This window comes from Heteronotia binoei, chromosome 5 (assembly GCF_032191835.1).
Source record: "Heteronotia binoei isolate CCM8104 ecotype False Entrance Well chromosome 5, APGP_CSIRO_Hbin_v1, whole genome shotgun sequence".
Taxonomy (NCBI): domain Eukaryota; kingdom Metazoa; phylum Chordata; class Lepidosauria; order Squamata; family Gekkonidae; genus Heteronotia; species Heteronotia binoei.
The window spans coordinates 87035558-87062422 of NC_083227.1; the positions used below are offsets into that span (position 1 = coordinate 87035558).

Consider the following 26865-nt stretch of genomic DNA (forward strand, 5'->3'; position numbering starts at 1 on the left):
GTATAAACTTTGCTGCTTACTGAAACTACATGATGGGGAGGGAGAAACCTTTAAATTTGCTGTGAAACCCACTGGTCACAGCTGTTTATGTAAGTGTTATTGTTATATATTATCATATTAAGGTGATCCTTTACATCACAGAATGAACTCGTGCTCAGTTTATACAATCTGCATTCCCTATTCCCTACTTTATCACTGTTGTTCAGTAGAAAAAAGTTTTATACCAGTTTTCTTCTGCGTGTTGTTGGGGTTGAAACACAGTGTTACACTCCCTCAAAATTTTGATTAAGGTCCAAACTCTGTATTGGGCAACACATTTTTGTTTGTATAAGTATGGAGCAATTTTGGTGTGTGGCTAATTTAGCAGACTGAAAAGGACCTCTGATTGAATATAATAATAATAATAAACTTTTATTTGTATCCTGCCCTCCCCGCCGAAGCAGGCTCAGGGTGGCTAACAGACATGGTATACCATGATTTACATAAAACAATTTTAAAATACAGTTAGTACATACATTTCAAAACGGTTACATAAAAGTTAAAAACTACAATAAATTAAGGTGCTATGTTCAATAGATGTATTTTGATTAACATATACACTGGATGGGGCAGATTTAACTATTACATTTGGAGCTTATTAGCTTTCATTGACAGCAGAATGTCTACGAGCTTCTTTTTGTCAGGATGAGTATCCCATCCCATTTGCAGCCTCAGGCTGATAATATAAGTATACCCTCTCTTTGCCATCGACTTAATATTAGTCATTGCCAAAGTGAGCTACTAATGTAAGGCAACATTTGTAACACAGTAGCTTCATAGGGAAAGTTCATTTGAAAAGAAGAGATTGATGCTAGGAGGGAAAGGCTTTGGTTTTCTTTCAATACCTGTTACATTTGTAGTCTTAAGCATTCAAAGACAATCTGCATAAAAGTTACCCACTAGATACAGAAAACCAATTTAAATAATTAATTGATGTATATATGAAATGATTTATGGTTTTATTACACAATTATTTATGTTAAATGATTAATTGATGCATATATTCTAAAGCATGATTGATATAAATTATTGATTTAGAATACACCTGACTTTCTACTTCATTCTTGAATAAACATATATACTTGACTGCTTCAACTTCAATTTCTGCTGGCAGTTAACTAGAACCTGAAGCTGGGTTCAGGTAGCTGGGTCAAGGTTGACTCAACCTTCCATCCTTTTGAAGTCGGTAAAATGAGTACCCAGCTTGCTGGGGCGAAAGTGTAGATGACCGGCAAAGGCAATGGCAAACCACCCCATGAAAAGTCTGCCATGAAAATGGTTTTTTTTGTTACTTTTTTTTTGTTTTTTTTTATTAGTTCCAAAAAAAGAAATACAACAGCCAATAGCACAGCATTCCAAACATGTATAGCACTAACATAGTATTTGGCATATCATTCATCCCTAAGGAGGATTCATCTGTGGTTTAGATCAATACCGACAGTTAAATACACAATTCAAAAATTAACTCTATAGGTATATTGTCCCAAAACAAAATTAGCTAACAAATATTAGTAACAAAACACCTCTGCAGCGTTAAGCTCTATTATTTAATAAGTAAGTAAGTTAATATTTTTTTCCCCCATACCATTTATAGAATTTATCCCATTTCCTGCAAGCATCCAGCTTGGGCTCTCCTTTTAGCATATTCGAGAGGATATCCATTTCAGCAGCATTAAAAATTTTTATCCACGACCTCATTTATTTCTGGGCAGTTCCTTTGTCGCCAATATTGTGCAAAGGCTATTCTTGCCGAGGTAAGAATGTACACCGTCAAGTGTTCATCATCGGGAGGTACCTCTTTTCTAACCAATGACAACAACATCATTTCCGGTTTAAATTGAATATCGATTAGTAAAATTGCCTTCAATAATTCATATACTCTTATCCAGAAACTTTTGGTTACCTTACAGTTCCATCAGATATGAAAAAATGATCCTGTAACCACGCCACATTTCCAACATTTGGGTGAAATAGATTGGTTAATTCTGGATAATTGCAGGGGGGTGATATACCATCTATGAAATATTTTGAAGGCAATGATAAAATGGTCTCAAAATCTGCAAAAAAATATAGATTTGGAGCAATGGTCCAATTTTTGGAGACTGAATTTTAAGAATATTAAACCAATTAACTATGAAAATGTTGTGATGCAACGTCACTCCAGAGTCAGAAATGACTGATGTTTGCCTTTATCTTTTACCTTTACCCAGGGCTTTTTTTGTAGAAAAAGCCCAGCAGGAACTCATTAGTATGTGAGACCACACCTCTGACATCATCATCACTTGCATTCTAGGCCACACCTCTGACATCACCATCATTTGCATACTAGACCACACCTCTGACATCACCATCATTTGCATACTAGACCACACCTCTGACATCACCAAAAGTGCTATAATATCTTTTTTGAGGTATGGTAACCAGAAAAGATATTATAGCATTGGAAAAAGTCCACAAATATATATATATATATATATATATATATATATATATATATCCATCCCAGAAAAAATAAAAAAATTCCAACACACTACTCGATCTCTAGAGGCAGCACGGTGTAGTGCAGGGGTGGCCAAACTTGCTTAACTTAAGAGCCACATAGAATAAATGTCAGAAGTTCAAGAGCCGCAAAGCATGAATGTCAGATGTTTGAGAGCAGAAGGAAGGGAGGAATGAGAGGTGGAAAGAAAGCAACTTTAATTTTAAATGCATTATCTAAGCTGCTGGCTGGCTTGGCTTGGAGAAGTGATTTAAAGAATGAAATGCCTTCTCCAAATTGGCTGATGGGGCAGTGAGGGTTCCAAGAGCCACACAATATATGTGAAAGAGCCACATGTGACTCCTCAGCCACAGTTTTGCCACCCTTGGTGTAGTCATGAAAGAAAGAAAGAAAGAAAGAAAGAAAGAAAGAAAGAAAGAAAGAAAGAAAGAAAGAAAGAAAGAAAGAAAGAAAGAAAGAAAGAAAGAAAGAAAGATAAAGCAAGTAGACAGGGAAAAAGACTGACTGACAGAAAGAGAGAGAGAGGGAGGGAAGAGGGAAGAAAAGAAGGAAAGGAGAGAGGGGAAGTGGGAAATAAGGCAAACGGAAAAAGAAATATTGACAGAAAGACTGACAGAAAGAAAGAGTGGGGGAATGGAAAATAAAGCAAATGGACAGAGAAAATAAAAGACTGACAGAAAGAAAAAAAATTAATGAGAGCGTTGGTAAGGAAGGAAGGAAGAGGGGGAAGAAAGAGGGGAAAGAAAGAGGGGGAAGAAAGGGGATGGGAGCAACTTACCTGAACTCAATGCAGCTTGACCTCCTGACCCCCGCTGTTGTTGGGAGGCTGCCATGTATGTGCGGCTGGGCCTCCAGACCCCCACAGGCCAGCGCAAGGTTGGGAGGCTGCCGTGCATGCATGGCTGGGCCTCTGGACCCCTGCCGGCTGGTGCAAGGTTGGGAAGCTGCTGCGCATGTGCAGCTGAGCCCCTAAAGCTCCCTTGGCCGAGCCGGAACGCTGCCCATGCCAGCCGGAATGGCATTCCGGTGCATTCTGGCTCAAAAAAAGCCTCGCCTTTACCTCTTTGCTATTCAAAAGCATAGTCTTGGTCTTGCTGCCTGTATATCATATATTTTGTACTTTCAACACATTTCCTCATATTATGACATTGTGTGATTCTTTTTTTCACAGTGGCCAATATCACAGTAGAGAATCCCCCTTTGTTGTTCAGTTGCACAGTCGAATCCGACTCTTTGCGACCCCATGGACAAGGTCACGCCAGGCCCTGCTCTCTTCCACCATCCTCCAAAGTCTGCCCAAATTCGTGTTTGTTACATCAGTAACACTGTCCAGCCATCTCATCTTTTGCCATCCCCTTCTTCTTTTGCCTTCTTTTGCTTTCCTAGCATCAGGATCTGCTCCAGGGAGTGCTCCCTTTTCATTTAGTGAACAAAGTATTTGAGCTTCAGCTTCAGCATCTGACCTACTGGGGAACAGTCTGGGTTGATTTCCCTTAGGGCTGACTGATTTGATCTTCTTGCAGTCCAAGGGACTCTCAAGAGTCTTCTCCATCACCACATCTCAAAAGCATTTATTCTTCTGCGCTCGGCCTTCCTTATGGTCCAACTCTCACAGCCATACATTACTACTGGGAATACTGTCGCTTTGACTGTACGGACTTTTGTTAGCAGGGTGATGTCTCTACTTTTTATTATACTGCCCATGTTCACCATAGCTGTACATCATATGGGCTGTCGATAGTGGGTGCTGGTAGGGAAAGAGGGAACAAATTTCCATTGTTGAGCCAACTAGATTAATGATTCCTTGCCTTGAACTAGTAACACATAATGGACTCATTGTAGCAGAATGTAGATAGGGATGTATACGCAGATGCAAACCCTGCTGAAGTCCTGCCTGTCCCCAAACTCCGCCCTCCTGAGACTCCATTCTTCCTCCAGGCAGGGCTTTTTTTGAGCAGGAATGCACAGGAACACAGTTTCAGCTGGCTTGATGTAAGAGGTTGTGTCCTGCTATGCAAGTGAGTTCCTGCTGTGCTTTTTCTACAAAAAAAGCCCTGCCTCCAGGCACTTTCCAACCTGCAGCTGGCAACCTTACTTTCATCCAGCAGCAGGAAGATCAAATCCTTACTGAACTGGAGTCTTTCAGATGTGAGGGATGGTCCAATTGGCCCTGGCCTGGTACAATAAAAATGTACCAGTGATGATGGTTCATACTTCAACCAGTGAAAAAGGAAGACATGAGGAAAATAAATGACTATGGTTCTTCCTGTATTTTGGGATCCCCTATTGTATCTTACAATCACTTCACAGTATAGAAGGTATGGGGTAACTGAACTTCATTGTTCTCAAAATGCATCAAGTATCAGAATTATTTGGCCATTCTTGCATATCCTTCTTGGTTTATTCTCTTCACTCTTTTCAGACTCTTTGAAGGAACCTGTGCTTATACACAGGGTTGGTAGGCTTCAGGCCTACAGATCTTTCCCTGCTAAATTATATCAACTACTAAGATTAAGCTTGGGAAACTGGTAGCAGAATCAGATGAGCTGGCTGGCTAAAGATGCAACCCTAAAGATTTGGTTTGTTTGTTGTTGTTCGGAAATAACATAGAAATGTTTCTTCCATGAGATTGAGGTGGAATTGGCAAGGAAGAGAAAGACTTGTTGCAAATTTGTGCCAGAGCTGGGGGAACTGAGTAAGGAGCCATCTTTGTGGCTTCCATGACCATGATCTGAAGATTTCATGCTTTCAGATAAAATATTTTACATGTTTCCCTCTAACTAGTGTTTCCAACTCCAGATTGGAGAATTTCTTGAGATTTGGGGGTGAAACCTGGAAAAGGGGTATAATCAGGGCTCTTTTTCTAGCAGGAGCTCCTCAGAGTATTAGGCCCCGCCCCCTGATGTAGCCAATTCTCCAAGAGCTTAGAGGTCTCTTAGTACAGAGCCTACTGTAAGCTCCAGGAGGATTGGCTACATGTGGGCATGGCCTAATATGCAGAGGAGCTCCTGCTAGAAAAAGAGCCCTGGGTATAATGTAATAGAGTTCATCTTCCAAAACAACAATTTTTCTCCAAGGCAGCAAATGTTTGTAGTCTGGAGATCAGTTGTAATTTCAGGCCACACCAGGAGCTTGGCAACCCTACTTTTAATACAAGTAAGGGCCAAGTGACACAATAATTTTTTAAAAAAATAATAAGACATATCTTGGTTCATTTAAAAGGTATAGTTTCCCAGCTCTAGCTTGGTTTCCCTGCAACAGCACAGCAGCTATGAGGACTTGTCCTTTTAAGTCTGTGGAGACCCAATTTGGGTTCCTGAATGAGGATATACAAACCATAGAGCATTCTGATCCTGCTTATTTGGGCTGTATTTGGACTATGAACAACCACAATCTGAAAAAAAAATGATTTTGATGGTCCAAATTTATTCCAATAACGAAGTGGGACTTAGTTAGTTAATGAACTGGCCCTACTGCTTGTTTGAAAGCTTAGGTCAGAAATGTTGTATTTTGTATTTTGAATAATTAAATGTATGGTGTGTATTTTAATAATTTGTACCACTGAGGAAGACCTTATGGCTGAAAAGTATTTGGTTTTAATGGAACATTTTATTATTTGTCATGCATTAAAGCGTTATGAATTTAACATACTAAGAGCCCCATGGTGCAGAGTGGTAAGGCTGCAGTACTGCAGTCTTAACTCTCTGCTCATGAAACTGAGTTTGATCCCGATGGAAGCTGGTTTCAGGTTGCTGGCTCAGGTTGACTCAGCCTTCCATCCTTCCGAGGTTGATAAAATGAGTACCCAGCTTGCTGGGGGGAAAGTGTAGATGACTGGGAAAGGCAATGGCAAACCACCCCGTAAAAAGTCTGCCGTGAAAATGTTGTGAAAGCAATGTCACCCCAGAGTTGGAAACGACTGGTGCTTGCACAGGGGACTACCTTTACCTTTAATTTAACATATGTAACCCATTAGTATTTACTCTGTTAGGCTTTTTGTCAACCTTCTTGGTTACCTGTTTTTTTCTGGGTTGCCCTTTTTTCCTTTCCTTTTCTGTTCAGGGCATGAGGGGCCCAATTCAGCTCATGGTGCCTCCCCTCCTTAACATTTTCTCAAGCTGAAACAGTCCTGGAGCAAGTTATCTGCCTCATTTTAGAGTTGCGCATGCAGGAAATGTGGAACCCAGATCCACCATGTTAAAAATTGTATTGTGTGGTTTGGCCCTAACTGTTTGGCAGAGTCTGAACAGCACACATAATTGTTCAGAGTCAAGGTGGAATTGCCCAGATTATACAGATGCTTAGACAGAAAAGGTTGGACTCCTCTGCATCTCACCAAGTTGATACCCACACTAAATTAAGAGTTCAGTTTTGAATATTTGTTCTGTCTGTTGCCTGTTGCAGAACAAATTTCTGCAAATATAAAGTTATGACTCTTTAGTCCTCCATATATTTGTGTTGCTATCTGAATTCTGAGTCTGTTTGCAACTGTCATTAACAATCTAGACAGTTTTATAAAACTTCTATAAGAAAAAAATGGGGCATTGCATTAATATCAACTGGAATCTCTTCTGGCTTTACTTTACAAGTAATATTGCTAAATAAAAATTTACTTCCTTCAAAGATGTATTTTTAAATGGCTTATTTTGGTCATAGCTATAATTGTATTTTTAAAAGAAACCAAAATCTTGCATTACATTTATCGCAAATATCACTACATCTGAATCTTCCATTATTATCAATACATGCATTTTAATGTATAACAATATCAAGCCAAAAACTCTCTGAACTTTAAATAGTCTTGTAACAAGCATCATATTGACTTTCTTTCTCACAAAATCCCTTGCTTTTACACTTCACTGTAATGGATAAAAGGAAATGGAGAAGTTGCTTTGTGCTAAGAATCTGCTTTTGGCAAGAGCACTCCCAGTTTGCCCTCTCTCTCCCTTCAGTTGACCTGGTAGATGAAATAGTAGATGTGTGTATGATTCTAGGCATGCCTTCTCCAAAGATCAACATTTGTACACACTTTAGTCACCTTTTATACGTAGTGCTATTGACATTAACCAGAGAGGCCAGCCTGACAGTGCTGTACTTTAACACCAGCTAAAGAGTTGCTTTGCTCTACTTGTATGGCTCTACTAAAGGGATTCAGCAGAAAAATCACAAGCCTAATTGTTTTCCATCTAAGAGAATTCTCTTCATAGCATACTATCCTGTAAGGTAAGAGGATTACTATGAAGGTTGAAATTGACATAACTTTGAAAGCAAGGTCTAAAGTATCTCCTCTTCTATGTACAGATGTGTAGGGCAGGAAAAGAGTAGAAATGACAGACCAGCAGGGCTGCTGCAGTCTGAATAAGGACCCATAAGTAATTTGTGTTTTTTAATCATAAACTCTTAAAACCAGCCCAAAACTTATGAGAACTTGGAGCTTTACATATATATCCCCTTCATGCTGTCAACAGAGAACAATATACAGACATGAGAGGTACAAGTTGCTTTCTTTCTTTAGCATGGGTCCCAAAATAGGATGGAAGGACTGGGTTGGAGCATGTGTGTCCTCAGGTATGCATCCTTTGAATTCAATTCTCCCCCACCCTACCTAGAAGTAGTTGAGTTGCAAGAAGGCAGGGCTGGCTTCAGGGCATCTGGCACCCGAGGGTGGGGTCCTGCCCCGCTGCCCCTGCCCTGCTACTCACACCCTTCCTTTTCCCACCCTTGCCAGCACTGAGGGCCAGCACAACGACAGCTGTGTGCATGCTCTGAGGCACAGGAGCTGCACCACACCACTGTGCTTGCCTATTTTCCTCACCAAGGAGGTGGGGGAAGGGCCCAAATAAGCACCAACCAGGGCTGAACCCTACGCAGCTGCCTAGGACTGCCTAATGGATGGGTAGCCCTGCAATAAGAACAGGGGAAGTGGTATAGAACTGCTGCTTCCAGAAAGATCCATTCATTGTGAGAAACTCATCCATAGTGTGAGCACTCTGTTGACTCTACATATTCTGGTTCTTGTCTCCTGCCTCTTTAATCTTTTTCCTTGCCACTGCCCTGCCTTGTTGATTCCCAGCTTCTGGCTCTGATTTCAATTATGTTACATCTACAGATTTCTCACTTATCTCTGGTTCCCTGACCCGTGTTGTGATTTTGTACTCTCCCATACAGTCTTACCCACCACCAACTGTTGCACCTGATACTGCCACAGAAAAGGCCAAAGATTGCACAGAGGCCAAGTTTACCATTGCCTGTCACCAGGCAAATTCTCAATTCTTCAAGGTTACATTCTGTCAGGGTCCAGTCAAGGAATCTGTTTGCAGCTTTTAAAATATCAGGACAGAAATGGCTTGGTAGGAATTTTAATTTCCTGAGGGACGGAGACATTGCTGACAGTTCTGTGTTTGTATTAAAATGGGAAAAATTTAGAATTGGAACACCACATGCATGTGCACATAACAACACCGCCCCCCCCCCATCCCACCTAGCAAATCAACCAGGGGGCTGCTGATCTCTCTTGCTTTATTTCCTGGTGTATCACTATCAGTGGTGACATTTCACTGGCACAAGCATATGTATTTGTAACACAAGATGGTGTTTATAGCACATGGTCTGTCTATAGTAAAAAAGAAATAAAAGCAACGTTCTGTTGCTTCAGATTACTGTGGAAATACCCACTTGAGCTATTTTCAACAGCTGGCATAAGTATTTTCAAACAAAAACAGAATACTGTTCCAGTCAATAGTTGACTGGTTGTTCATTTATAAATGACCATGATGACCACTTAATTAATCTCTGCTTTTTAGTTAGAAGAACTAAGAAATGCACTGGATAAGACCAGACAAGAACTGGAAGCCACCAAAGCACGCCTTAGCTCAACCCAGCAGTCTCTGGCTGAGAAAGAAGCACATTTGGCCAATTTAAGGATAGAACGAAGAAAACAGCTAGAAGAGATCCTGGAAATGAAGTGAGTACATTTTGATAGATTTCAAGGATGAATGCTTATGTTTTCTTTCATTTTCTGCTGGGGTTTTTGTGTGTGATTGTACTATGTGTATATCCTAATTCATGAACCAAGTTTCCATCCTTTGCAGACAAGCCTGAAACCTGTCAGTTCAGCTGAAGAGTTGCTTGAGAGCTGTGAGAATTTTCAGATACAGAGAATAACCACATTATGTATTTAATCTAGGTAATTCTAGCCTGAGTGCCTGATTAAAAATAACAGATTTAAAACAATTAATAAATGTAGCACTTTAGAGGAAGGGCAGTGATGGAAATGAGAAAAAAAAAACTAGCAATAAAAAAAAGTGAAACACTTTTAAAAACTGAGTAAACCAAATTAGGTAAAAACACAGAACATAAAAGGATAGATTTACTTGGTACCAAAAAATGATAACCTGAGCAGGCAAATTTGAACAGGGAGAGTGTCCCATATGCTGCCAACCTCTAGGTGGGTAGTCAAAACAATGGCGAATTCAGTTCCACAAATTCCAGAAATTAATACCAAATATATCGACACATATATGGACAAATATTCATTCCCAGTATATGGATTCACAAATTCTAGAAATGCATTCCAAATATATTGACATTGATATGTGTCAGTATATTTGGATCTCATTTCTGGAATTTGTGTATCCATATAGTGGGAATGTATATTTGGAATTAGTGTTTTATTGTGTTATTTATGACTAGCTATCACTAAAATACTCTTATTGTTGTATTGTCATGCCTGAAAGCAGTGTAGTTTTGATTTGAAATCTCCTGGTGGGACTTGGAGATTGGTTGGAATTACAGTTGATCCCCAGACTACAACTGATCTCCAGAGATCAATTCCCTGAAGAAAGTGGCTGTTTTGGAAGGTGAACTCTATGACATTATACCCTGCTTAGGTCCTATTCTCTAAGACTCCACCTTCAAATCCCCAGGAATTTCCTAACCTAGAGCTGGCAGCTTGAGAATGAAAGGTGCTTTGCCTGGCAGCTACTCACCTGACTTCTCATGGTGGACAGTATACACTGAAACACCCATGATAACAGATAAACTGATGTTTTAAAATCCTGTTCAAATGTCTCATTATCCACAGCTATCCTAAGTAAACTATCGCATTTATTTAGGCTTTCTTCTTCAGTCAGCACTTACAAATATGGACATGGCCTTTAAATTGGTAGCAAACTCCACCAGGAAGTATGTCCTCAGGTGAAAGTATTGCAAAGCCCAGTGGCTGTTGCTAGTATATAATCTGGGAAGGGCCCCTCAGTTGTTTTTCATTAGAGGTTGAAAATGTCTTTGACTTCTGTTTATTTTCATCAATTAAGCTTTCAAATTCTATTTTAAGACAGTTTCTTGATTAACTTAGTTACCTACTAGTAATATCAGTTGAAAGAATTTTACTTCACAGCCTTTCGCTTCAGAGTGTTATATTTCTTTTTGTTCTATTGCTTTGAGGTAAAAATATTATTAGCAGCAAAGAAAAGCTGCTTTGCCACAGATGGTGGTGGTGGAAAGTGCTATCAAGTGACTTCATAAGGTATTAAAGGCAAGAGAATTCCAAAGTGGTTTGTTTCACAGTCCCATCCAAATACTAGCCAGAATCAACCCTGCTTAGCTTCTGAGATCTGACGAGATCGGGCTAGCCTGAGCTATCGACATATACCAAGTTTAAAAATCATGGGGTTTGTCAAAGGAGATTTTAAATAGCTGGCAACCAGGACCTTCATATGGTATGTCTGGTACAAGGAATACCAGAAATGTTTTAGTCTATGTGATGGTGAAAGATACATGGTAAAGTCATTTATAATTCATAGTTTTTAATTATTTATAACAGTACATTTCCCATAAGAAATGATCAGCTGTAAAGATGACAATGCATAGTTTGTGAAAGCTTAGGGACAGCGCATGGGAGTAGGCCAAGTAGGCAGCTGCCTTGGGCGCCACTTTGTCTAGGGGCACCATGAGGCACCCCCTTCCCCCATGCTCTGCTGCAGTCTTGACTTTGCAGAGGCTTCTCGAGCCTCAGGTGGCCTCCGCAAAGTCGGGGAGGGCAGTGAGTACGCTATGGGCATGCTCACTGTCTTTGGGACTTTGCGGAGGCCACCCGAACCTCAGGCGACCTCCGCAAAGTTGGAAAGGGCAGCAAGTGTGCTCTGGGCACACTCGCTGCCTTTGGGACTTTGAAGAGGCCACCCAAGCCTCGGATGACCTCCGCAAAGTTGGGAAGGGCAGCGAGTGCGCTCTGGGCACACCCTCTGCTTTTGGGACTCTGCGGAGGCTGCCCGAGCTTTGGGCGGCCTCTGCAAAGTTGCGAGAGGGGAGCGTGTGGCAGTGATGTCATTGTGACGTCATCAAGCACGCATGAACTTAATCAGTGGGGGGCGGGGTGGAGAAGCAGCAACTGGCCTGGGGCGCTGGAAACTATAGCACTGGGTTTGCTTAGGGACATCCCATACTATTGCCATGCCTGTTCTTAAGAAATGGAAAAAGAACAGAGGGATATAATTCAATCAAAATTTTCTCCCACCATCAGAATAGGTGTGTATATAGTTGTACTATGCTAAATTTGTGACACAATCTTTGATGTTGATGGACTTTTTGGTAAGAATGAGCCCAGCATATAACCAAAAGAAGGAATTTTAAAAAAAGGAAATTAAGTCATTATTTTGAATATGAACTGAAAATATGCAGGCAATTTGAAATTCTTTCTTGATTCATAGGCTCTACAGATTAATTCTATATAAATAATTAATTGTTTGATGAAGAATATGCACTTATAATAAGTAGGTTTTTTATTATATTTTAAATTACCTATATAGAATCTTTGAAAAAATGTGAATGCCAGCTTTATAGATGAAAGCAGGGCTTTTTTGAGCTGGAACACACCAGAACGCCATTCCGGCTGGCAGGGGCCGCATTCTGGCTGCCTACGTTGGCATTCCAGCTCACCCCAGGTGGCTTCCCAGCTGGCCACTGGGCTCTGGGGGCTGAGCCGCGCTTGTGCAGAGGACTCCCAATATCCCACTAGCTGTGGGCCGCAGGGAGCCCAACCGTGCTTGCGTGGGGGCTTCCCATCATCGTGCTGGCCAGCAGAGGTCCAGGGGCTTCCCATCATCGTGCCAGCTGGTGGAGTTCAGGGGGCCCAACCGCGCTTGCGCAGGGGCTTCCCATCGTCATGCCGGCCTGCGGAGCTCAGGGGTTCCAACTGCGCTTATGCAGGCGCTTCCTGTCGTTGCACTGGCCGGTGAAGCTCAGGGGGCCCAACCGCGCTTGCGTGCAGGCTTCCTGTCGTCGTGCTGGCCAGCAGAGCTCAGGGTGCCCAACCACACTTGCATGGGGGCTTCCAGTCATTGTGCTGGCCAGCGGAGCTCTACAAAACCAGAGTCAGCAGTTTTTAAGGTGAGTTGCTCCCATCCCCTTTCTGGTTTTCCTTTCTTTTCTCTTTCTTTCCTCCTTTTCCCCCTCCTTTCTTTCCCTCCTCCCCTCTCATTTCCTTCCTTCCTTCCTTCCTTCCTTCCTTCCTTCCTTCCTTCCTTCCTTCCTTCCTTCCTTCCTTCCTTCCTTCCTTCCTTCCTTCCTTCCTTCCTTCCTTCCTTCCTTCCTTCCTTTCTTTTCAATTTCTCTCCCCCCTTTAATTCATTCATTTTTCTCTTTTTCTCTGTCTATTTGCTTTATTTTCCACTCTCTAACTCTTTCTTTCTGTAAGTCTTACTGTCAATCTTTCTTTTTTCCTGTTTGCCTTCCCACTGCCTGCCTCTTTCTTTCTTTCTTTCTTTCTTTCTTTCTTTCTTTCTTTCTTTCTTTCTTTCTTTCTTTCTTTCTTTCTTTCTTTCTTTCTTTCTTTCTTTCTTTCTTTCTTTCTTTCTTTCTTTCTTTCTTTTCCAGCTCTCTCCACCCCTTTCATTCATTCATTTTTCTGTCAGTCTTTCTTTTTCTCTATTTGCTTTTTTTCCACTCCCCCATTCTTTCTTTTTTTCTGTCAGTCTTTCTGTAAATATTTTTCCCTGTTTGCCTTATTTCCCATCCCCTTTCTCTCCCTCCCTTCCCCCCACTCTCTATCAGTCAGTCTTTTCCCCTTTATTTGCTTTATTTCTCTTTATTTCTTTTTTTAAGCACTATACCATGCTGGCTCTTGTGATCAAGTAGTGTTTTGGAATTTGATTTATTTTTTCTGGAATGGCCATATATTTGTGGACTTTTTCCAATGCTAGAATATCTTTTTTGAGGTATTCAGTACAATTCTGGTTACCACAGCTCAAAGAAGACATTATAGCACTTTTGGTGATGTCAGAGATGTGGCCTAGTATGCAAATGATGGTGATGTAAGAAGTGTGGCCTAGTATGCAAATGATGGTGATGTCAGAGGTGTAGCCTTGCATATTAATGAGTACAAAAAAAGCCCTGGATGAAAGTATGAGGGTTAGGAGATTCATAGCAGTAATGAGTATCATAAATAAAGCATATTTAGTTTATGTTTTCTCATCTGCTTTTCCTCTAATTTGTATGAACTCCCATAAATTAAATTCTAAGGCTAAAATCAATAAACTTTGACAACTTTTTTTTTTGCCTATCATTCAAAGAGCTCCATTATAGGTACTCAAAGCCAATAATCACCCAGTAAGAGTTTGGCTTGATTAATCTGAGTCATGGCCCTTTCCCTGATCCATATCACAAACTGTTTTTGTTACTCCTCTTAGCTGCAAAACTAGCTTGCCTTGTGCCATTAGGAGCATGTGTTCCAAGAAACGTGTCCAAAGGCAGCTTTAGAAGGCTGAACTAGTTCCACATTTATTTATTTATTTATTTATTTATTTGTTTGTTTGTTTGTTTGTTTTTGTTTGCAATGAATGGCTTGAATCCATTATAGCATTTTTGCAAACAGAAGAATTTCTACCTATGGAGCCTAACATGAACATCACCAAAGAGTTATATTTGGGGGGGTTGTATATCCAAACCTGAAAAATATCAATTTTTTGGAAGGGGGGGTGCACATCCCTAGTGTTGGTATGCACACATGCCCTTTGAATTAAAAAAAAATACTGTCTTTGGTTGAAGAATTATTACCAACATCAGCAAAGGAGAGGAAATAGATGGCAGTATGGCTCATTATGCTTCTAGATGGGGGAAATGGCGATTTTCTTTTTATTTTACTGTTCTTTGTATAGGAACTAGATAATGCTTAATTAACACTGCTGAGAGCTAATATGGTATTCATTAAAACAAGCAGGGAACCCACAAGACTTGAAGGAGTCAATTAAGTATTCCTTATATTCCCCTTCTCACAATGTTTTCTTTTTCCTCCTGGCAGCCGCTGTATCCTTTCTTCTTTCCCTGCTTCCTTAGAAGGTCCTTTCTACTCACCAGCCAACCTCTCTTTTATCTGTTTCCCCCATCTTTAGCTTTATTATTTATTTATTAAGAATCAGTTTGATGTAATAGTTAAAACTCTAATCTGGGAGAAGCAAGTTTGATTCCCCACTCCTTCACATGCAGCTGCTGGATGACCTTGGAGCTGTTCTCTCAGAGCTGTTCTCTCAAGAGCAGTTCTCAAAAGAGCTCTCTCAGCCCTACCTGAACTCCATTGTGGGGAGGGGAAGGGAAAGGAGATTGTAAACCACTTTGAGATTCTGAGTAAAGGGCGGGGTGTAAATCCAGTCTCTTTTTCTCTTTGTCTTTCTCTCCAGTGGGGGACCTAAAAGCAGTTTGTAACATTCTCCTCTATTTTATTTTTACAACACCTCTGTGAGATAAATTTTGCTGAGAGAGAGTAACTGGCCCAAGGTCATTCAGCAAGCTACTGTGGTGGAGGGGATAACCCTAACCACTACACCACCCTGGTTCTCAAATGGTGTCAAATGCTGAAAGGTGGCAGATATGACTGTGGGATAGTTTTTTCCTTCTCTGATATTTATAACTTTGTGATGGGAATTTATTCACTTTATTTTTATAATCCACTGGCTCACAAATATCCAATTTTAACTACTATGCTGTCTTGCCTGAAAAGAGGTCAGTAAATGACTACAATTAGACATTAATTAATTTAGAACAATTTTGATTATTAGGATAATAATTTTGATACACATATATTGTGTATAAACAGACCACAACAAAAGAATTTTTTGTTATGGCTATGTTCAATTTCATTTGTCATTAGGCTTTATTTATGTGCCATTTTATTATTGTGACTGTTGGTTTATATCAGGTATGCATAAATTGTGTACTTAAGAGTTTTCATTATGATTTCCTATGCTTATATTATGTCAGAGCCTTGAACCTAGTTTTCTTTTCTAACCTCTTTGGCTTATATTGCTAAAATCCATCATAATTTACTGTGTATAATCAGTTGTCAGGTTGAACACAACTGCTTCAATTGTGACAAACTCCTTTTTTAATGGAAGTAATTTATAAGGCAGTGGCTCTCAAAATTTCAGGCTACTTTCCTGCTCCACAAAATACCCACAAGAACCTGACTTTGTGTTAAAACTTAACAACTTTGTGTTTTAGTTTTCATATTAATATTAATAAATGTATAGCATTATTGAACAATAAACTGTGCAAAATGGCCAAACAAACCCTAAGTTTCTATCAAGACTCCAAGAACCCCTCCTTCAGTTCATCCACCTCCTGGACTTGTTACCAATCTGTAAGAAAACTGCAAGAATTGAGAATGAAAGGAAGAGGCAACTTAATTTAACACTTACTATATTACTCTTTTCACATAGATATTTTACATGAATACCTATTGAAGGAAAGTAGTTTGGTAGAAAGGTATCTGTCTTCTTCTTTACTGATTGCCACCAGAATGCAAAAAGGAAAAAAAACACACCCAAAGGACAGATATCAAAATGTTTTCAAGGTTGGTGCATTTTTTTGCATGTATTAGGTTTTGCCCACCCCCCACAAGTAGAAATGAAGAGACAGATGCAGTATGTGGATTTCAACAAGGTGAGGGGATGCCTTGAAAGTGCGGAAAAGTAGGGCAGGTATCACAACTGACCACCTCCCAGCCCAGTATAGGGCCAGACACCTGCCCCGATCTTGAGCCAACAGTTGGCTCTTAATTGGCAGTCAGGCCCATTGGTAGTACCCCGGACCCACTCACCCAGAAGCTGCATGGCTTGCTGGGATAAGCCAAACCAGGGAACTCCAAAGTAGGATCCTTCATTCCCTGCCATGAGCCTCAAGGCCCAAAGGCTGTTCCTGGTGAACTTCTTATTCCAAACAGGGAGTGCCAGGGTGCTTACCATTCTGCTTCCATTACTGCACTACCTCATGACAGATGTCCATAGAGCACTCCTTTTCTATCTGGACAGGACAAAATCTGTTATGAAAGGCAATGAAATTGCTGAGCAGTCCGATTAGAACTGATAAAAGGAAGTACTTCTTCACCAAAAGGGTAATTGACACATAGAATTCACTGCAACAGGAGGTGGCAGTAGCTACAAGCATAGACAGCTTCAAGAGGGGATTGGATAAACATATGGAGCAGAGGTTCATCAGTGGCTATTAGCCATAGCGTATTGTTGGAACCAGGCCTTGGATTCAGTGGGAGCTCACGGGAGCACAGCTCCTGAACCTTTCTGAGAGTTCCACCTCCTGCTTCTGACAGTTCCACCTCCTTGTCTATTGAATAGTATGTGCAGCTGCATAACAATCCCTGGATGAGCTCCACCACCTATTTTTCTACAAAATGACCCCTGGTTGTAACTCTCTGTCTGGAACAGTGATGCTCTGTATTCTTGGTGCTTGGCGGGGAAGGGGGCACAGTGGGAGGGCTTCTAGTGTCCTGGCCCCACTGGTGGACCTCCTGATGGCACTTGGGTTTTTTGGCCACTATGTGACACAGATTGTTGGACTGGATGGGCCCTTCCTTCCTTCCTTCCCTCCCTCTCTCCCTCCCTTCTGGCCATTGTGAAGGACTGCTGCTGGGATATGTGAGTGCATTTAAAGGTCTGCAGTTTCCACATGAAGGGAGGGAGGGAGGGATGGGTGGCAGGGCTGGGGGTGGGAGCCAGCTACTGCCAGTTCAATTTGCACTTGATTATCCCAGATGGTGTGGCCTAATATGCTAATGATTATGTGACCTAGCATGCTAATATTAGGGGATGTGGTCTAATATGCTAATGAGCTCCTGTTGGACTTTTTCTACAAAAAAAGCCCTGGACCTAGGCATTTGCCTAGGGTGGCAGGCCGGGTGTCTCTCTGTGTGTGCCAAATTAGGCTCTCTCCCCACTGGTGGACCTCCTGATGGCACTTGGGTTTTTTGGCCACTATGTGACACAGATTGTTGGACTGGATGGGCCCTTCCTTCCTTCCTTCCCTCCCTCCCTCTAATGTGGTCTAACATGCTAATGAGCTCCTGTTGGACTTTTTCTACAAAAAAAGCCCTGGACCTAGGCATTTGCCTAGGGTGGCAGGCCGGGTGTCTCTCTGTGTGTGCCAAATTAGGTTCTCTCCACATGACTTCAAATAGAAAAACAATTATTTGCATTAATTTTGCCTGTCTGAATTGTTCTCCCTCATTGGAGCACTGTTTCTTAAGCTGATAATTCTGTATGGCCTGTGAATGATGTTATAAATATCCAAACGGTCCTTGGCAGAAAAAAGGTTCCCCACCCCTGCTTAAATAGTACAAAAGTGAACGGATGTATATCACAGAAACACATTCATAACACTAGTGTAATGTTTAAAAGTTACCTTGATGCATTCTTTCTCATCTCGGTATTTATTCACCTCAAACCCCGCCCCCATTTATTCAGCAGTGATAATGTTAATTCAGTGTTGTCTTGTATGTATGTGATCCAAGAGCCATGATTATGTACCTTGACTGCTACAGATGCATGGGTTTCCCTATAAAGCCTCTTTTTGTGATGGCAATAAAATTGGTCCCTCTGTGGAAGGAATCCTGTTTCAGTCCATAAACTGGCAGCTCTAGATTGCATAACTTTTAAAAGATTTTTTTAAATGGATATATATTCTACAAATGTTTTCCTTTCCTCTATCACAAAGTTCTTTATAAACTATCATTTGGAGAGTCCAGTATTCATTTGCAAACACATGGTGAAGAAAATCGATATAAATTATTTCAGCAGCAAATAATGTTTTGTTACAAGGATTATTTTTATACTTGAATGCATTTAAGTACTCTTTCAGTAAACAGGTATATTGATTGTCTCAACGAAACCTAGTCTTTGAAAAGTAGAACACTTGGTTGGTTTTTTACAACCTGCTTTCATTTAATTGTCAGATCCATGCTGAGAGCATAGAGAGTCATATCCCAAATTAAATACAAACAAAACAGCAGGATGTTGATACAACGGTGACTTCCACAGGAAGTAGTTAGGATGGTAATGTGGCCTCCTTGGAACTTTGGTGGAAAGTCTCCATGACTCCTATTTCTGCTCTATAGCTCTAAATTACAGCATGCTTTGAGTAATGTTTTTGACACCAACATGCTAGTGCTGTAAAGATTTGAAGAATCCAAATGAAAGCTTTGTACTTTAAAAAGTGAAGAGTTTTTGTTTGTTTTTTAAAAAAACCTAAATAGACTGAAGGCAATAAATTGCTCCTCTTCAAGAAAGTTTGACTGAACTATTTACTTTGAAATCTGCTGCAGTTACTTTAAAGGTATGTGAACTGACACCACATTTCTGCCTATTTGTAAGCATCTGATTATTAGACTGCAATATGTTTACCTATTACTTCTTAGCTTTACATTCCAAAATGATGTTCAAATTCTCATTACAATAATAAAGCAAGAAAAACATGCCAAATTTGCTTAGTGCTGTATTTTTAAATTAGCGCTTGATTAGGAGAGGGACAGTGGCTCAGTGGTAGAGCATCTGCTTGGTAAGCAGAAGGTCCCAGGTTCAATCCCCGGCATCTCCAACTAAAAAGGGTCCAGGCAAGTAAGTGTGGAAAACCTCAGCTTGAGACCCTGGAGAGCCGCTGCTAGTCTGAGTAGACAATACTGACTTTGATGGACCGAGGGTCTGATTCAGTAGAAGGCAGCTTCATATGTTCATTATAGGAGCAACCATTGCAATCAAAATAACCACTGCTGTCAATGACCAGTTTGTGCTTTATACACTGAAGCCACTATCCTACCTTGTGTTAGTATCCATACATGGATAACACCTTTGCCCCTAGCCTGACCCCAATAACAATAAACAAACAAGCTATCCCTAGGCAGCCCATGGCTATTGTTATTTGGGTGAATCCAACATGACTGAAAATTCAACCAGTAGTTTTGCTAGTTTTGTTTATCGTTGCTCACCCATGAACTGTGCTGAAAGCCTCACCAGCTTTCTGCAACATGCCACAAAAAATATTTGGTTGATATTGAGATGGAACAACCTGCAAGCCCACTCTAAAGTCATAAGACAGAAGTACTGAAGTATATTGAATATTTGACCAAATTTCAATAATACAGGTTTGTCTGAATTGGGAGGGGCACATTTGAAAATGTGAAGAGCTGAACTCTAAACATTAGAATATCATTTTGTTGCTATACCACATGTAACAGGTTCCCTGAAGTCATATCTTTGCAGTTGATGGAGTTAGAGAGTTATTTTTTTAATTAAAAATGCAAGCTGGGAATCTACAGGGCCTGTGATACCTATTGTTTTAATACCATATCAGTATTATGATACTGTAGTGCTATTTTTTTTAAAAATGCAGACGCTGTGGTGGATCAAGGGAGGGGATGGCTGCTGTTGGGGACAGGAGCAAGCAAGCAGAAGCAAAACCTACCATGTAGAAGCCCTGTTGCCACTGTGCTTTATCTGTAACTGTACCAGCAATGTTGAAACTGTACAAGCTCATTTCTGTATCACCACCTTAGAATATAAATAGAACTTTTCTTGGCAATTTATAATTGCATGGGCTGGTTTTACCTGTTTGCAGGGTAGCACCTTGAGAAGGCTTTACTCTTGTGAGCAAAGCTTTCACAGTGGAACAAAGCAAGAGAGGTGGACCTGCAACTTTTTGAGTCCAGTTCCATTATGGGTTTTGTAGGTTAGAACCTACAGAATTGGACAGAGTTGGAGGGTTATGAAGATTTGACTTAGCACCCAATAGTAGCCAGGCCACGGTATCTTGTACCAAGTAGAGTTTTCAGGTTGTCATTAAGGGCAGACCCATGTTGAATGCATTACAGTAGTTTAGCTTTGAGGATCCACTTGACCAGGCATGGATCCACTTGACCAGGTTAGCTGGATCAAGGTAAGGGGCCATCTTCCAAGCTAAGTGGTTTTTGTAAGGAGATGAATTGGGTTTACCCAATTTGAGAGTATACTTTTGCTGCTTGCTGTTTGGTGTGGCTGAAAGAACAGTTGCTCTTGAGAAACAAAAGATTACTTGGGTTAAAAGGTCATGATTTGAGATTTGGGTGACATGCTTATTTATGATATGATAAAGTTAAAGCTAATGCTGATTTTAAAAACTACTATGTTAGACATGCCATTCTGGGAATATGGAATAGATATAAGGCCAGGTTATGTCTGAAAACTTCACTATGGATCTCATCTCAAGAGGCATTTTTTAGACAGGAAATGGCTTCTGTACAAAAGTCAATATCATGAAGCAACATGGTATCATATATGGTGGTCTTGTTAGAATGCTAAAAAATATTGGTTACAAATCCATTCAATCATGCAGAAAATTTTAAAGACTGATGTTCAAATGAAACCATAGGCTTTTTTTGGTGGGAATAATGGATAAACAACTCAAGAAGATGAATGGAATTTTGCTTATGTATATGACAACAGCAGCAAGATTATTATATACTCAGAAATGGAGAACTTTGTGTGTTATACCTACAATAGAGGAATGGGTGGTCAAATTGATAGAGATGGCCAAACTCACATCTCTGATAAAAGATAAGACTTTACTTAATTTTATGCATACATGAAAACTCTTTATGGACTTCTTGCATGAAAAAGAAATTTATGATTTATGGTTTTTGAAGATTAAAAGGCAAAGATAACAAGATTATATAGAAAGCTGATTAATTTTCCTTGGTATGATTCTGTACTAAGGTTCTGATGAGTTATATATGGATGCTGGTAGTGAAGAAAGTCAGATGTTAATTCATTCTTTTTACAACCGTAGTTATTTGTTTTTTGTGTGTAGGTGTTTTTTTGTCTTGCTTTTCTTTCTCTTTTTTATTATTTATACCAAATTCTAATAAAACATTTTATCCAAGTTTGTAGAACATCTTTTTTTGCAGTCGCATCAATTTGCTTTCCTAGCCATAAAACTAGATCCAGAATGACCCCTAGGCTCTTAATCAAGATACAACTGGATCCCATTAGATGCATTCATTTAGCCCCATGTTCTTCAAGGCCTTGGCCTTCCAAATCAACATTACCTCCATCTCAGTTCTCTAGCCATCTCGCAAACTTTTTCAGATCTCCCAATTTTCTAGTAAACCAGACATTGTGTTCCCCAATTTTATGCAGTTCAGTTGCTGACTTAAACCTTGAGCAAAGCAGGAGTCAAGTACACCTTTAAGACCAACCAATTTTTATTTGGAATGTAAGCTTTCGTGTGCTCTTAAGCACACTTCATCAGATGAGGAATCCAGCACAGTGAACAAAGCCATACATAGCTGGTGGCTATGTATGGCTCTGCTCACTGTGCTGGATTTCTCGTCTGATGAAGTGTACTTAAGAGCACACGAAAGCTTACATTCTAAATAAAAATTGGTTGGTCTTAAAGGTGTACTTGATTCCTGCTTTGTTCAACTGTTTCAGACCAACGCGGCTGCCTGCTTGGATCTTTAAACCTTGGGATTATATTGGATCCAATATTACTACTGGAGAAGCGAGTTAATGCAGCTACAAAAAACACAGTCCAGCCTAGTGACCACGACAAAAGACTATCTAAACCTAATAGTAAAAGCAACAATTATTTAACAACAATAAGAACTCAGATATAATTCTTCATTGCAAATATGCCTATATTTTACTTTAGTGAGAGGACTTTTAAAAGTGCAGTGTCCTTTTACTTTCCTGATTTGGGTGGCTTGGATTTCTTGGGGTTAGGGTGAAGATTTTTTTTGGGGGGGAGGGGTTGGTAAAGTTCCTGTATTGTTAAAAGTCAAGTTTTTTACTGTTTTAAAAAGGGTTCTGTGTTTGATTTGTTGCTGCTGTGTTGTGCTGCTGTTGTTCCTTTTCTGTTCTGGTTCTTTTTTCCGTGTGGGCTTCTTTCCATGTGGGTTTATTTTCATGTGGGCATTTTTCCATGGGGGCACGTTTCCATGGGGGCTTTTTTCCCATGAGCATTTATGTCCGTGGGGTTTTTCCTTTGTGCTTTTCCCCTAGAACCGGCTGTCACATACAAAGCCCTTCATAGACTTGGATCTTCATATCTGCAGTACTGCCCCTCCCTCTATGCTCTACCACATCAACTTTGCTTATCTGTGCAAAGCCTTCTGCGGGTGCCACCCTGCAAATAGGCAAAATCAACAACGGCCTGAACATTTGCATTCTTTATTGTAGCCCCCACCTTATGTAACAGCCTGTCTGATGAGGTCAGTAAGGCTCCCACTCTCCTGGCTTTACACAAAATATACGAAACTAAATGATTCTGGAAGGCTTTTTTACTCAGGTAATAGGATTGTACTATGACAAAATGGTCCAGAATGTTGCTTTGGTAAAGAGTTAAGAACTGTGATCTGTACTACTGTGTATAGCTTGTACTACCTGTTGGTATAAGTAGGAACCTACTGTATAATGTCTGCATTGTTTAATGCAACATGTTAATACTTATATGTTTCTTCAGTTTTGCTTTCAGAATTCTTGTTGATTCCATATTTCTATAATCCCAGCCCTATTGCATTGTTTACTGCATGTCCCATCCTGTTTATTGTGTTGATTTACTCTATGTAATCTGCCTTGAGTCCCAGTTAAAAAGGTGCACTATAATTAATGTGCACAGCATACATATGGGAGCTTGTCATAGCTACATTGTTTTCCAGTGTGTTTCTAGGCCCATTTCAAGTTGCTAGTTGTAAGATTTAAAGTGCTTTGCAATCTAGAGACAACTTACTTGAAGGACTGTTTCTCCCATTATGAGCTTGCCCTGTTCATCAGTTCACATCCTCCTAGTATCACTTCATGGTTGAGCTCTCCCTATGAACTGTCTAATCACTCACAGTGCAAAACTGCTCTCCTTTTTTTTTTTTTTTTTTGAAGCAGTTATGGTATTGTGGCACATCCTCATAGAGAGTACCTCTTTTGTCCATTTTCTATAATAAAATTAAAACCATTCTTTTCAATCATACAATTATTATTGAAAGCAATGCAATACTTTTGAGGGGAAATTATGTAATTTTTCTCCCTGTTTTTCAGTTTTAATGTTTTGTTGTCTGTGGATCGAGTTTTTGATCAACAACCTTGATCCACTATAGTTGATGGGACAGGTAGCAGATAAATATTTTAATAAATAGGTAAACAAGGCTGTGGAGTTTTATGGAAATTAGGGGAAACTGATATGAAAAACTGATATGCAAGTATGAGCTCAAAATTGATCTCAGTGGCTATTGATTTATTTGTATAAATAAAAACAACAACAGATCTAGGGAGCCAAAGAAGGAGCCAAACAGATCCTGAAGGGACATTCATCCCTGACAGAAACTTTTCTATATTTAACATTAATGTATTTTTTTAAAAAAAGGTAAAGGTAGTCCTTTGTGCAAGCACCAGTCGTTTCCGACTCTGGGATGACGTCACATCACAGCATTTTCACAACAGACTTTTTACAGGCTGGTTTGTCATTGCCTCCCCCAGTCATCTACATTTTACCCCCAGCAAGCTGGATACTCATTTTACTGACCTTGGAAGGATGGAAGGCTGATTCAACCTTGAGCCAGCTACCTGAACCCAGCTTTTGCCAAGGTCAAACTCAGGTAATGAGCAGAGCTTGGACTGCAATACTGCAGCTTACCACTCTGCACCACGTGGTTCTTAGTAGAATACTAGTGAAGCACAAAGAGTTGTCTTCCCATACTGCACTACTGGATGTAAGGCAGGTTGCTGAAGCTCCTAATTGGTGGCAGAGGCTTGGAAACTAGACTTGTCTATCTTCAGATGAGAGCAGAACCCAAGGTTCCATGATCAACCAGCCTCCAAATTAACAAAAATAACCACACTCAAAATTAACCAATAAGTAAATGCATAAAGTGTTTCAAAGGAAACAAAGCCACAATATTTTCAGATCATATGCCAAACAAGACAACAATATTTAGGACAATAACCCATTTGAATAACAATAACAAAGATACTTGAAAGAACTCAGTCCAATATACTGGTGTACATAGAGTTAAAGTCCACACAAGTCCTTCAAAGGTGCATAAAGGCACTCATATCTTGACATGCAGCTATACACAGTAAATCCTTATGCAACAGGTTAGTAATAGGTTGTCCCCATTTCACTGACGCTTCTTCCAGCTTAATAGTCCATTTTTAGAACATGGCAAGAAAGCTTTAAGGCACCTCACAATCTCGAGTGCAGCAGCTACAAACTTGCCTATCTCCAGATGAGGTCTGGAGTTCTCCTGAAATTGCCCCCCCCCCCAGTCAGAAGAATGAGACAACACGGTATATTGGGTAAAGAAACAGGGCAACTTTATTGAACAAACATGGCATGGGGTAACCTAAAACTACCGGACAGGTCAAGGGAACCCCCTGACCCTTCCCTGTCCAGATGGGCGAGCCACCCAGCCCCCGGGAGTAGCCAGTTTGTACTGGCTACTGCCAGGCCGGCGAAGGCCGGGAATACCCCCAAGTGGCCCTGCTGCCCACCCAGGAGCAGCCTGCCAGAGGAGGGAACCCTATAGCGGGCACCATAGCAGAGAGCCGTACAGCCCAGCTGCTGTCCAATCCCGCTACTTCCCCTGAAACAGGGAAAACCGAGGGTGCTCACCGGTTACCTACATAGCCCCAATCAAACTCCTGCCACCACAATGCCAAGCCTCTGCTTAGGCACTTGGGCCCACCGGTTGGCCCAAGGCCAACCGAAGCCCAAGCCGCAGTTCAAGCAAAAATGGCCTGTTGCCTTTCACGGACAGGTGGACGCCGTCCTGCCGATATAGGTCCGCCGACTCCGACCTAATAGCTGGATGGGGCAAGTAAATACCCAGGCCACCAGACAGCGCCTTCTTGATCGCCTTATTGGCCTTGAGCCTAGCCCTTTCAATCCCAGCCGGGTCCCATGCCGACCTCCAAACCCTGCGAGGAAGGATGGTGGACCACAAAATCAGCACCTTGGGCCACCTGCTCCGTATCACCTTGAAGTCTTCAATCGCCTTCAGTGAAAGGGCCTTCCCCTTCAGCAAGCCAAGATCATTACCACCAAGGTGGATAACCAAAATATGGGGTGGAGGACCATTCCTCCCCTGAAAAAGAAGAGGCAAGAGCCTGGACCACTGGAGTCCATGGCGCCCCGGCCCACTCGCTGAGCCCCAACTGCGATCCAATTGGTGAACGCCGGGCCTAGTGGGCCGCCCCAAACACCATGCTATGGCCAGCGATCAAAATCCCCCACCTCTCACGCTGCGCCACAGCACCTAAAAAAACAGAAAAGAACAAAGTGAACCACAACACTGGAAGCAACAATTCACACAACCGCCTGTTGTGCATCCAAAGGGTGAACGTAACCCTTATATGCCGAGTACTGCCAACGACCCACATGCTGAATGGCCGGTCCTGGATACCCCATTGCGGCTGCTGTAGATGCTGCCCCAATGCGAAAAGAGTGAGTTCCAAATCTGACCCCACCCAGCCTAAGCCTCCCCAAGGCCTTGCTGGTGATGGTCCAGAACAGAAACTTGGTCAACAGTGACCGGTTTTTATGACAAAATAAGGGACCAATCTCATCTCCCCTTGCAGCAATGTACCTCTTCAGGGCGATCACGGGACAAATTCCCAAATCAAGACACGGACCCAAAGTGATAACGGTACCCCTCTGCTTCTGATCGGTCTTAGACCGTCATACCTTAATAGATACACCGTCACCCTCGATTTTTAAATCTCCAGATTGAAGGGCACAGCCAGAAGAGTCATGGCGCGAGTTAACCACTAGCTCGCTAACACGGAGAGCCCCGAAAAAGGCTGTCATAGCTGCAGCATGGAATAATAAGGCCTTGAACTTTGAGGAACAAACTCCAGGCCAAACAGCCTGCAATCCCCTTAAAACAGAAGGTGAAATGGGTTGCCGGGTGTCAGGCCGCGGGCCCTGCTCCGAGGCCCAGCCCTCCAACATCTTATGAAGCCTAAAATAGCCTGAGGCATCCACAAAACCCTTTATTTTACTTGTAAACGCCAAGGCAGCCA

General features: G+C 41.2%; 1 protein-coding gene across 11 annotated transcripts in view; it reads left to right on the forward strand.

The window, feature by feature from the left end:
• ERC2 (ELKS/RAB6-interacting/CAST family member 2) overlaps positions 1–26865 on the forward strand; it is a 1199719-nt gene that overhangs the window by 708065 nt on the left and 464789 nt on the right. For all 11 annotated transcript variants that reach the window (XM_060239766.1, XM_060239767.1, XM_060239773.1 and 8 more), the window contains one exon: positions 9343–9503. In XM_060239766.1, coding sequence (XP_060095749.1) covers positions 9343–9503 — 161 coding nt within the window. The remainder of the gene's footprint in view (positions 1–9342; positions 9504–26865) is intronic.